General features: G+C 40.3%; 1 protein-coding gene across 1 annotated transcript; it reads right to left on the reverse strand.

Annotated features, from left to right (window-relative positions):
• Positions 1 to 2,874: 2,874 nt before the first annotated feature.
• Positions 2,875 to 10,944, reverse strand: LOC126826763 (membrane progestin receptor alpha-B). The gene is made up of 2 exons (XM_050555853.1): positions 10,551 to 10,944; positions 2,875 to 5,694 (listed from the first exon to the last, which is right to left on the reverse strand). The coding sequence occupies exon 2, from the start codon at positions 5,687 to 5,689 to the stop codon at positions 4,685 to 4,687; it is 1,005 nt and encodes a 334-aa protein (XP_050411810.1). The 5' UTR covers positions 5,690 to 5,694; positions 10,551 to 10,944; the 3' UTR covers positions 2,875 to 4,684.
• Between the last annotated feature and the right edge of the window lie 215 nt (positions 10,945 to 11,159).

Here is an 11,159-nt window from a genome sequence, read left to right on the forward strand (position 1 = left end):
AAAATGCAAATCACACATTGTTACTTTGAGACATTTTAGCTTGTCACCGGCTTCTATTTATGGGTTATGTTTATAGACATAACGGCCATAAACTAAACGTGAATTTCGGCCAGTTTGGTTTATAATGACCGTCATCCACATACTTGAACAAAATGCCATCATGTTTATTATACATATAAATCGTAATGCAGCCTACATTCCTCATGTGACGTCGCCTGTCCAACCTCGTGGGTTTTCTCAGGGCCCTCCGGGTTCCTCTCACTGCTAAAGACCCCTACGCGCAAGCGAATTATTGAAATAAAATTAAACCATATGTTAGTCCCGAAATGACCTAGTTGTATGGAGTGGACGTTAAACCCCATTTTTTCTCTCTCTCTCTCTCTCCTCATGTGACGGGGGGGGGGGGGCGAATGGTTAGCACGTGCGTGTTGTATCATAAGGTCTGTTATTCAGTCAAGCTGGCGCGGTTTCGATTCCTCGGTTGTACGTGACAAGGAATCGGGGCGCCCGTCCAACCTCGTGGGTTTTCTCCGGGTCCTCCGGTTTCCTCCCACTGCTAAAGACCCCTACGCGCAAGCGAATTATTGAAATAAAATTAAACCGTATGTTAGTCCCGAAACGACCTAGTTGTATGGAGTGGACGTTAAACCCCATTTCTCTCTCTCTCCTCATGTGAAGGGGGCGGGGGGGGGGGCGAATGGTTAGCACGTTCGCGTTGTATCATAACGTCTGTCATTCAGTCAACTGGCGTGGTTTCGATTCCTCGGTTGTACGTGACAAGGACTAGGGGCGCCTGTTCAACCTGGTGGGTTTTCTCCGGGTCCTCCGGTTTCCTCCCACCGCAAAAGACCCCTACGCGCAAGCGAATTATTGAAATAAAATTGGAACCATATGTTGATCCCGAAATGACCTAGTTTGTGTCGAGTGGACGTTAAACCCCATTCTCCCCCCCACACACACACACACTCTCTCTCTCCCTCTCTCTCTCTCTCTCCCATGTGACATAGGGCGGTTAACAGCGCTCCATGGGCCTAATCACAAAATAAACAATTCGTGACTTCATATCTTTATTTTTTTTTATTAAAAAACATTTTTTTTTACTGTAGCTAATAGGAAGAGAAATATTTTTGGTAGAAAAAAAAAGAAAATGTAATTCAATAAATCATTATAAGAATTTATAGAGTGAAAAAAATGGAAATAATTTAGGTAATTTCAATAAAAATGCATAATGCATCAATATTATTTCTCCAGAGAAACGCCGATTCACATGGGCGCCGCCAATCAGCGCAAAATAATCTTGTATTTGACTATGTGTGTAATTCGAGCTTGAATGCCCAGATTACAAAGTGCAAGTCTACAGGGGAAACCACACCGGAAAATCCCAACGAACTTTCTCGGCCAACTCCGGGATCGAACAAGGGACCCCCAGGTTAGCAAGCCAGCGTCTTACTCACTGAGCCACGGCGACTCCCCACCTTAAATATGATTTGATATTCATATCAATAACATATGAATAACATTGAAGACAAACACCTCTTCCTATCAGAGGGGTATCTACCGCATAATTTTTACTTGTAATAGTCATGCCCTTCAAAATATCTTCGATGTGCGAAAATTCAAAAAATATATTTTACAGATATATCGAAGTGAAACACAGTTTTTAAAAAAAAATATAAATGATAAAAAATAAAATGTATTAAATAGTAACACTTGAAATAAAATAATAATTGAAATAAAATAATAACATTTGAAATAAATGATAACAAATGAAAACTATTATTAAAAAAAACAAATAGAATACATTGAACATTAACAATTGAAATATATTAAATTATTAAAATGACAACAAATGAAAACTATTATTAAATAACAAATAGAATATATTAAAGAACAACCATTGAAATACATTAAATAATTAAATAACAATTGAAAATTATTATTAATAACAAATAGAATATTATTAAATAATAACAATTGAGATACATTAAATTACTGATTAATAACAAATGGTATGTATTATCAAATGATAACAATTGAAATAAAATAATAACAAATGAAATTCATTATTAAATGATAACAAATATAATATATTACAGAATAACAATTGAAATAAATGGGATGTTTCTGAATGATAACAAATTAAACTTAGAGTATTATTGAATGGTAACAATTAGAATAAATTAAATAATTAATATAACTTAACTTCACGGTACGACAAAAACATCAATTTTGATTGGAATGGCCCAATAATTCGTGTTAGTGATGGCCCAATAATTCGTGTTTGTAATTGAGGTATGAGTTAGGATGTTAAAAATCCCGTCGCCCCTTAATACGGGAACCTGACAGAACCGAGTGAATAGAGCTAGAGGACTGTTACACCCCTTGCCCCCCCCCCCCACTATTCAACATTGAGTCACAATACGTAATACAGTGAATTATTGAAGATACATTACGTAAGAATTTGATAAAGAGCTGCCCGTTCTTGTTATAATAGTTCAAAAGTAGATAATTCAAGAGAGAGGGAGAGGGAGAGAGAGAGAGAGGGAGGGAGAGAGAGAGAGAGAGAGAGAGAGGGAGGAGAGAGAGAGAGAGAGAGGGGGGGAGAGAGAGAGAGGGAGGGAGAGAGAGAGAGAGAGAGAGAGGGGGAGAGAGAGAGGGAGGGAGAGAGAGAGATGGAGAGAGAGAGAGAGAGAGGGGGGGTTTAACTTCCACTCGACTCAAACTAGGTCATTTTGGGACTAACATATGGTTTATATTTTTTATTTCAATAATTCGCTTGCGCGTAGGGGTCTTTAGTAGTGGGAAGAAACCGGAGGACCGGGAGAAAACCCACGAGAGAGAGAGAGAGAGAGGGAGAGAGAGAGAGGGGGGGGGGGGGGGGGGGGGTAACTTCCACTCGACTCAAACTAGGTCATTTTGGGACTAACATATGGTTCAATTTTATTTCAATAATTCGCGTGTGCGTAGGGGTCTTTAGCAGTGGGAGGAAACCGGAGGACCTGGAGAAAACCCACGAGGTTGGACAGGCGACCCTACTCCTTGTCACGTACAACCAGGGGATTCGAAACCATGCCAGTTGACTCAATGATAGGCTGTATGATACAACACGCACGTGCTAACCATTCGGCCATCCAACCGCCCGGATAATTTAAAATGAATATATTGAAAATTTCATTCAAATGATTTTATTCTGAGCGAAGTTATGAGTGTTTGAAGATGTAACCTAGATTGTTTATTGTCCTAGCAACGGTACTTGACAACCAAGACTAAGCCGCGATAGTCCAATTTATCGTTAAATTTTTTCATCTCGCTTGTGTAAACATCTATGTTAATCTCGGCCATCCAACGATCTAGTGATTATATGCTTGTTATGTGCATAAATGTCTAAATAATAATTGATATAACATTTATATAAATTATTTATAAAAACACTAATATTGGTATATAAAGAAACGGTATTTAATAGATCTAGCGGATATAAATTACGTTACTATGACAACCAAATCAATTAAGAAATCATTAGAAATAAGATTTAATCAAATGAGAATAAAATGACTTTATAACGTGGGATAGACTGCAGGGCGAGTTGAGGTCCCCTGGGTAATATTGGTATAACGACTTTACAACGGTATTGCAGAAGATAGTGATTAATGAATCGTGAACTGTCGCGAAAAGCCGGAAAAGTACAAAACAAAAAGATGTACGATACCTACGAGAGAGAGAGAGAGAGAGAGGTGGGGTTTAACATCCACTCGACACAAACTAGGTCATTTCGGGACTACCACATAGTTCAATTTTATTTCAATGATTAGCTTGCGCGTAGGGGTCTTTAACAGTGGGAGGAAACCGAAGTACCCGGAGAAAACCCACGAGGTTGGACAGGCGAACCTACCCCTTATCGCGTACAACCTGGATATCGAAACCACGCCAGTTGACTCAATGACAGACAGTATGATGCAACGCGCACGCGCTAATCATTCGGCCACCCCCGCCCTACGGAAAAAGACTACTGGGAAGATGAAATTGAAACGATACCCGGTTAAGATTGGACGTGGCTTTATAAAAGCGAATTACTGTCGAATAGTGCCGATAATAACGGGATGCAATATTCACTGAAATGCACCCGCCCCCCGTCGTTCGTTAGAAATTACAGATCTATATTTCGTTTCGTTTTTTATACTTTCGATGGCCTACAGTACATGAAGATCTGACCAGTTATAGTGATAGGTCGCGTCAAAGGTCATGCGAATGGCTTTTGATCCTATGACGTCAGACATTTGATTAACCAATCAGCATTGATGTTTCTAGTGGATAAGCCACAGTTCTGTGCAAAACACACCCAAAGCTCGCCGTAACAGACCGTCTCATTGGCTAACCCCTCAAATTATCCAGAACACGTCAATGATAGCAACTCTTACAGATCCTAGTGTAGTAAAGACAAGTAAAACGAAATTTTGAACTATAAAAAAAAAAACGAAACGAAATAGGATCTGTGTTTTAATCAGATTGTTATGGTGTGAATATTTGCATATCTATAAAAGGGGAAACCCCAATAATTCTGTTTTGCTACTTTCCTAATAAATTAACAATAAAAATTAAACAATAAAAACAAATTATTTTTTTTTTTTTACATAGAACAGCGTTTGGCCTGCTTAGAATGTTGGCGAGACGACTCATAGGAAGACTATTTCGTTTTTCTGTTGTTTGCAAATGTTTGTGATTTGGAAGTAATAAGAGGTAGATAATAGATAATGATTAACGTATTAATAATAAAAACAATAATAAAACCCATTAAACCACTTCTAAAATTAAAAACAGAATGCTGAGATTGTCCCTCTTCTATATCTGTTCGTATAGCAACCAGATGCATAACAATGGTTACTAAAGTACATAAATGAAATGTCTGATGACTCTGGCCTATGTTGTCATAGTAACCGGGTCTCCATTTTTCGGGTAAATGTGAAGAATATACTGCCGCTGTCAACATAAATAAACAAATCACCAAGGTGATGTGATTTAAAGACGCCATACTACAGTTGTTGCTATAGTAACAAAGCCAGTAACGCGGGAACGCCGGCGCTGTCAACCAAACGCCAAATAATGCGTAAGGAATAATCATAAGACATTTCCGTTGCCATGACGACGTGTTGGTATATTTGATCTTGCCGATTGAAGTTATCACGAAAGTAACGGTTGCCAAGACAACTGTGACAGGAATGTAATACGGTTCCAATATGTTGTACATTTCTCGTTGTGAGCAGATATACATTGAGCCAATGGCTATGGAGTAGCTATACAGGGTGATGCCTGAGTAGTCGAAGAGAAAAAATACGTAATGACTTTTTATAGATTTAGAACACATTAAATGCGCAAATGAACTCAGTAAGGTCATGGCCACACAGCCAATAGAAAACATCAATATTTTCTTCCCGTCTTCATTGGATAAGAGATCGTACGTTTGTCCGTAATATAAAGTTTGTAGGATTATCAAGATGGCGGATAAAAGATGGGACCAGACGGTCAGAGTTTCATTATGCCATTTAAATAAACTGATGACGTAATATGTCCATGGTTGATGTAGCAGACGATATCCGGTGAGTATAAAGGGTTCTCTCATTGGAACCGGAACTTTGGACGAGGGAAGGGTTTTGAAAGTCATCTTGTACTGGAGGTAGGAATTATATCCCATACAACCTGAAATAATAAATCATTAACATTTTAAAATAAATATAAATCAAAAGTCGCCTGGTGATTGGTAGGCCTATACTCGGATGCGTCACCCACGACAAGTCGGCTAGTATCGACAATAGTTTTCTTACACAGGGCCATCGGGAGAATTTTTATGTGCTATGGAAATACTTTGACCCGCCCCTCGTACAACTGTGTAAGGACTATGTAAATTAAATATGGTTTCTAACATTACCGTTCCATAGCCAGAGTAGGACATCGGCCGGGGGATCCGTGGCATAATTACTTTTCATGCCGATGTAAAAAAAAATAAATATAAGTTTATGGGCACCAAGGGGCTTTATGGACCCCGGGGACGATATACCGACTACACTCATCAGGACTGCCCCCCCCCCCCTGCTCCGAACGACTAGACAGCTGTCCTTGTCAGGACCTCCGTCCTCCGGGAAATATCAAATCAAATGAAGGGAGAGCTCTGAGCCTACCTTGGAGTATAATTTATTGCAACAACGTCATGCAGTTTGTTATAATATGAGGGGTTCGATGGCCGTATGGTTAGCGCGTGAGCGCTGTATCATAAGGTCTTTCATTGGGTCAACTGGCGTGGTTTCGATTTCGATTCCCATGTTGTACGTGACATAAAGTAAGGTCGCCTGTCCAACCTTGTGGGTTTTCTCCGGGTCCTCCAGTTTCCTCCCACTGCTAAATTGAACAATATGTTAGTCCCGAAATGTTTCTCTCTCTCTCTCTCCCTCTCTCTCCCCATCTCTCTCTCGCTCTCTCTCTCTCCCTGAGGGGAACTGTGTCCACCTATACTTTTCTTCGAATTCAAGGGATCTTTAACGTGTCATGGCCACTGCCATGCACCACTGACAAGAGGAAATCACGTTGAAATATCTTATGGAGGTTTCACGAACCCGGACCGCCTTGTTATTGTGAAATGATTAGAATCAGACGCCATTGTTGATTTAAATGATTAATACTTTGCTTTTTGAAAACTAAGATCGGTGATATTTTGTTCATCGTGGTGTTTGCGAATAAAATAGAATTACGTGAAATGGGGTTTAACGTCCTACTTTTCTGTGCGAATTGGGCTAAAGAAGACGGAGATACACCATGAGTGAAATTTTGCCTTGGCAGCAGCGTTACGGTCTATTCTTATTTCGAATTCCAACTGTCAAGGGTTCTTTTACGTGCACGCCAATGTGTACACGGGACCTCGGTTTTTCGTCCCATCCGAATGACTAGACAGCTGTCCTTGTCAGGCTCTCCGTCCAGCACCACCGACAAGGGGAACCGTGTCGGAAATTCCGTGGTTCCAATTGCCAATAAAAGTATAGCAATTTTGTTATGCACACTCAGTCTTACTAGAAAGCTGTGAGACGTGCACAAGATAAAACTTTGAGGGTATCCCTGAAGGACAGCATATCTCCTCGAGTTACGTAGGGGGTGCTTCTTATACGTTCATCTACTTGTGGAAACATTGAGAGAATAAAACGTCAAGTAGACTTGGTGATTAGAGAGAGAGAGAGAAATGGGGTTTAACGTCCACTCGACACAAACTAGGTCATTTCGGGACTAACATATGGTTTAATTTTATTTCTATAATTCGCTTGCGCGTAGGGGTCTTTAGCAGTGGGAGGAAACCGTAGGACCCGGAGAAAACCCACGAGGTTGGACAGGCGACCCTACTCCTTGTCACGTACAACCGGGGATTCAAAACCACGCCAGTCGACTCAATGACAGACTTTATGATACAGCGCGCACGCTAACCATTAAGCCATCCAACCCCCCACTTAGTGATTAAACAGCAGAAAAATAAGTTGACAGAGAATTTACGCAGGCTTCGATATTTATTGTAAATGAATAAGCTGTTAATGAATTCTCCCCCCCCCCCCACCCAACACGTCACGGCTGATAAAAATAGATTCTCGCGACATGGATTAACCTCTCCCCCAAATTCTTAAACCTTACCCTGGACCTACCCTAACCCTAACCTACAATCTCGCCAACAATCACGTGCCCTAACCGTATATACATCTCAGCGACTTTGACGAAAATTGAGTTGGCCTTAACAAATAGAATTACCCGAGTAGATACGCATACAGTTTTCAGGCTAGTGTAACTGCTTGAAGAATAAACGAATTTCCATAGCAACCACTGTTCATTTTCACAGAACATTAATAATAAAATAATTATGTCAAATAAAATCAATAGTTTTTATAATAGACCTACTTATATAGAACCACAATCAATACAAAGCTACTTTGTATACACAATAAACGACCGGTTTGAAATAAAATTGGTTTAAACAAGCATTATTTCGATTTTGTTCTCTTAAACCTAAATATGCATTATGCAAGAGCTAAATATGCCTATTGCGGGTCGTTCTTTAGGCCTGAAAAGTTATATAAACTATTAAAGATACATTATGTAAGATTTAGATAAAGATCTGACCATTCGTGCTACAATAGCTTAAAAATAGATAATGCAAAATGAAAGTATTGAAAATTTCATTTAATTTACTTCATTATGAGCCAAGTTATCCCTGTATGTAGTTTTGACAAGATGTGTGCATTGTGGTAACCACAGGGCGCTGGTATATTCGAGACTTAGCCTCGCTTTCCCATTTTTAAATTAAATTTTTAAATGGCGAACCGTTCTCATCTATTTACAATCTCGAGTATTCGATGCCATCGAGAGTTGATTATGGTTTGGTTTTGTTAATAAATGTCTTATTAATAGTTTATATAACATTTCGGGCCTAAAGAAAGACATGCAATAGGCAGATTTAGCTTTTGCATAATGTATGTTTAATTAGACATTTATCAACATGACAAGACCATAATCAACTCGCGATGCCATCGGATTAGAACGGTTCGGTCATTTAATGATTTAATTCAAAACTAGAGGAGCGAGGCTAAGACTCGACTGACTAGTACGGTGGTTATGATCAATGCACAAATCTTGTCAAAACTACAACCATTGATAACTTCGCTATAAATTAAGTAATTTGAATGAAATTATTTATTTTTTAAATATTATAGCGAGAACCGTCAGTTCTTTATTTAAATCTTACATAATGCCCATTTAACTGAACGTCCTACTGTTATGTCCCGACTGGGTTCATTAAGACCAACATACGCCATGAATGTGTTAAGAGTGTTGTTTTATACGTACACGCCAATGTGTACACGGAACCTCGCTTTTTGGGTCCCATCCGAACTACCAGACAGCAGTCCTTGTCATGTACTGTGCCCTGCACCACTGACAAGGAGAAACCGAGTCGGAAAATCACGAGGACAATAGGCCCTATATGCGCGGCCAATTTTGCCTAGGTCTTCCATATTGTTGCCTAGGTCTAGGTCTGCCATATTCTAGTATCTACGCAGGTCTGCCATATTGTTCCCAGGTCTGCCATATGTTGCCTATGTCTGCCACAGATTTGGTTGAAATAGTAGCAATTTGTATGTCGACCTATATGCCTAACTTGCCTCTTTAAAGATAAAATCTGTTTTCAAATTTTCTTTCTTCGTTTGTTGATCCGGCAACAACGTCCGCGCAACTATGATGACGTCATTTGTGATTACACGACATCAAACAAAATAATGGCTAGAAACAAACTAATATCAATGGAAAAATTTTTAGTAAAACGAAATGAAATGGGGTTTAAAGTTCAACCAAATAAAATGGGATGGGGTTTGGCGTCTTAATTTCCTGTACCAAGTAAAGAAGACGCGCAAACGACATGCGGGGCCACGGTCGCTAAGTTGGCTTGCTAGGAGAGGTCCCGTGTTCGATCTCTGCAATGGCCGATAAAGTTGTCAGTGATGCACGACAGAGGACCCGAAAAGGGACAACGTATAGTCGTTCGGATGGGACGAAAAACAGAAGTCCCGTGTACACTCATAGCACATTGCATGGTGTATGTCGGTCTATATAAAAGTAGGTCGTAGCGCCGCTGTCGGGGCTAAATTCCCCTCATAACACACTGTATGGTATATGCTGGTCTTCATTAGCCCAGAGCAGAACAGTAGGACGTTAAACCCCATTTCATTTCATTTGCATACGACATGCAGCGTGCTAGACATTTTGCCAACTTTAGGGGTCAACCCTGGTTGTCCTGGCTTTAAACATCCTACAAGGACCAACAGGGACTCGGTGAGTAAGGCACTCCGGATTCCGTTCGATCCCGGTGTTGGCCCCAAAAGTTCCTGCAGATTTTCTAGCCTGATTTCTACTTGGAAGTGGTTCGGGACGGGAGGCACAGCAAGGAAAGAATTAGGTCGCGTTGGCATGGACGTAAAAAAACTTTAAAACCTGTCATGCTATCACTCTGTTAAAAGCCACAGACCTTAAGACCTGCCGAGGAAAGGACTTATTGTTTGACAACTTGGCTGACATCGTTAAAAACCATAAGACGATCGGTCCTAAACCTCCGTACATCCCACGACTAGGGGGTCTGGTACAACATGGCTGGAAAGACCACGACTACCAGGACAAAACGCAGTACTGACATGGTCGCAAGTAATCGATGCTCCAAATACGACTGGGGATCTGGGGCATCGCTGGAGAGAGAGAGAGAGAGAGAGAGACAGACAGACAGAGAGAGAGAGAGAGAGAGGTGGTGTTTAACGTCCACTCGACACAAACTAGGTCATTTGGTTCAATTTTATTGCAATAATTCGCTTGCCCACAGACCTTATGATACAACGCGCACGTGTTTACTATTCGGCCATCCAACCCCCCTTACGCTGGAAAGAACAAAATGCACTACTGACATGATCGCAAGTAATCGCAGCTAGGACTTACGATCGCGTGCGTTATAAGATGGTATAAACTGTACTTACAGAAAGACTTACCTTTTGTTTTAGCTACAGATCGACATCGTACACGTTCATACTGCTAGACATACATCGATAGGATGGATGCACCTTAAAGCTGTACGTCGCTAAGCGTAACGATCACAGTCTCGCGCTCACTAGGTTACATAGAACAGTTTCTTGTATTCCAAATAAAGTTTATTGATCTGAGATGAAGGTCGGTGGTTTAGATAAACCATGCCATTATTCCCCTTCTGTTAGAACTACTAGTAGAAGGCAATCCCAATCAATCAATACAAACTCCATTCTCTACACATCGTCTATTTTGGTGGATTAAAACAGACCACTCTCTTTGCACAGTCACCACGACGTTCATCAAGTTCATCCAGTAGTGATTTTTGTTATTTCCTCTTTGTGTGAATATTAATCTATGTTTGGCATAATATACGGTTCCAATTAGATCACATGAGTATAGCTGAGTCGCGTGAGATGTTTCCAAACCAGGGGAAGTAACTCCATGTCCGCGCCCGATCGGTCTGTCGAGTTCAAAGTTGATTGATAGGATGCATGATTGGGATAGAAGCTTGTGATTGGTATAGGATTATAATACGGCTATTTCTGTTGGGTTGGGTTTGGAATAAACTAATA

This window comes from Patella vulgata, chromosome 7 (assembly GCF_932274485.2).
Source record: "Patella vulgata chromosome 7, xgPatVulg1.2, whole genome shotgun sequence".
NCBI classification, from domain to species: Eukaryota; Metazoa; Mollusca; class Gastropoda; family Patellidae; genus Patella; species Patella vulgata.

Coding starts and splice junctions, on each gene's coding strand:
- LOC126826763 (XM_050555853.1), bottom strand. CDS start 5,689: ATGGGATATAATTCCTACCTCCAGTACAAGATGACTTTCAAAACCCTT.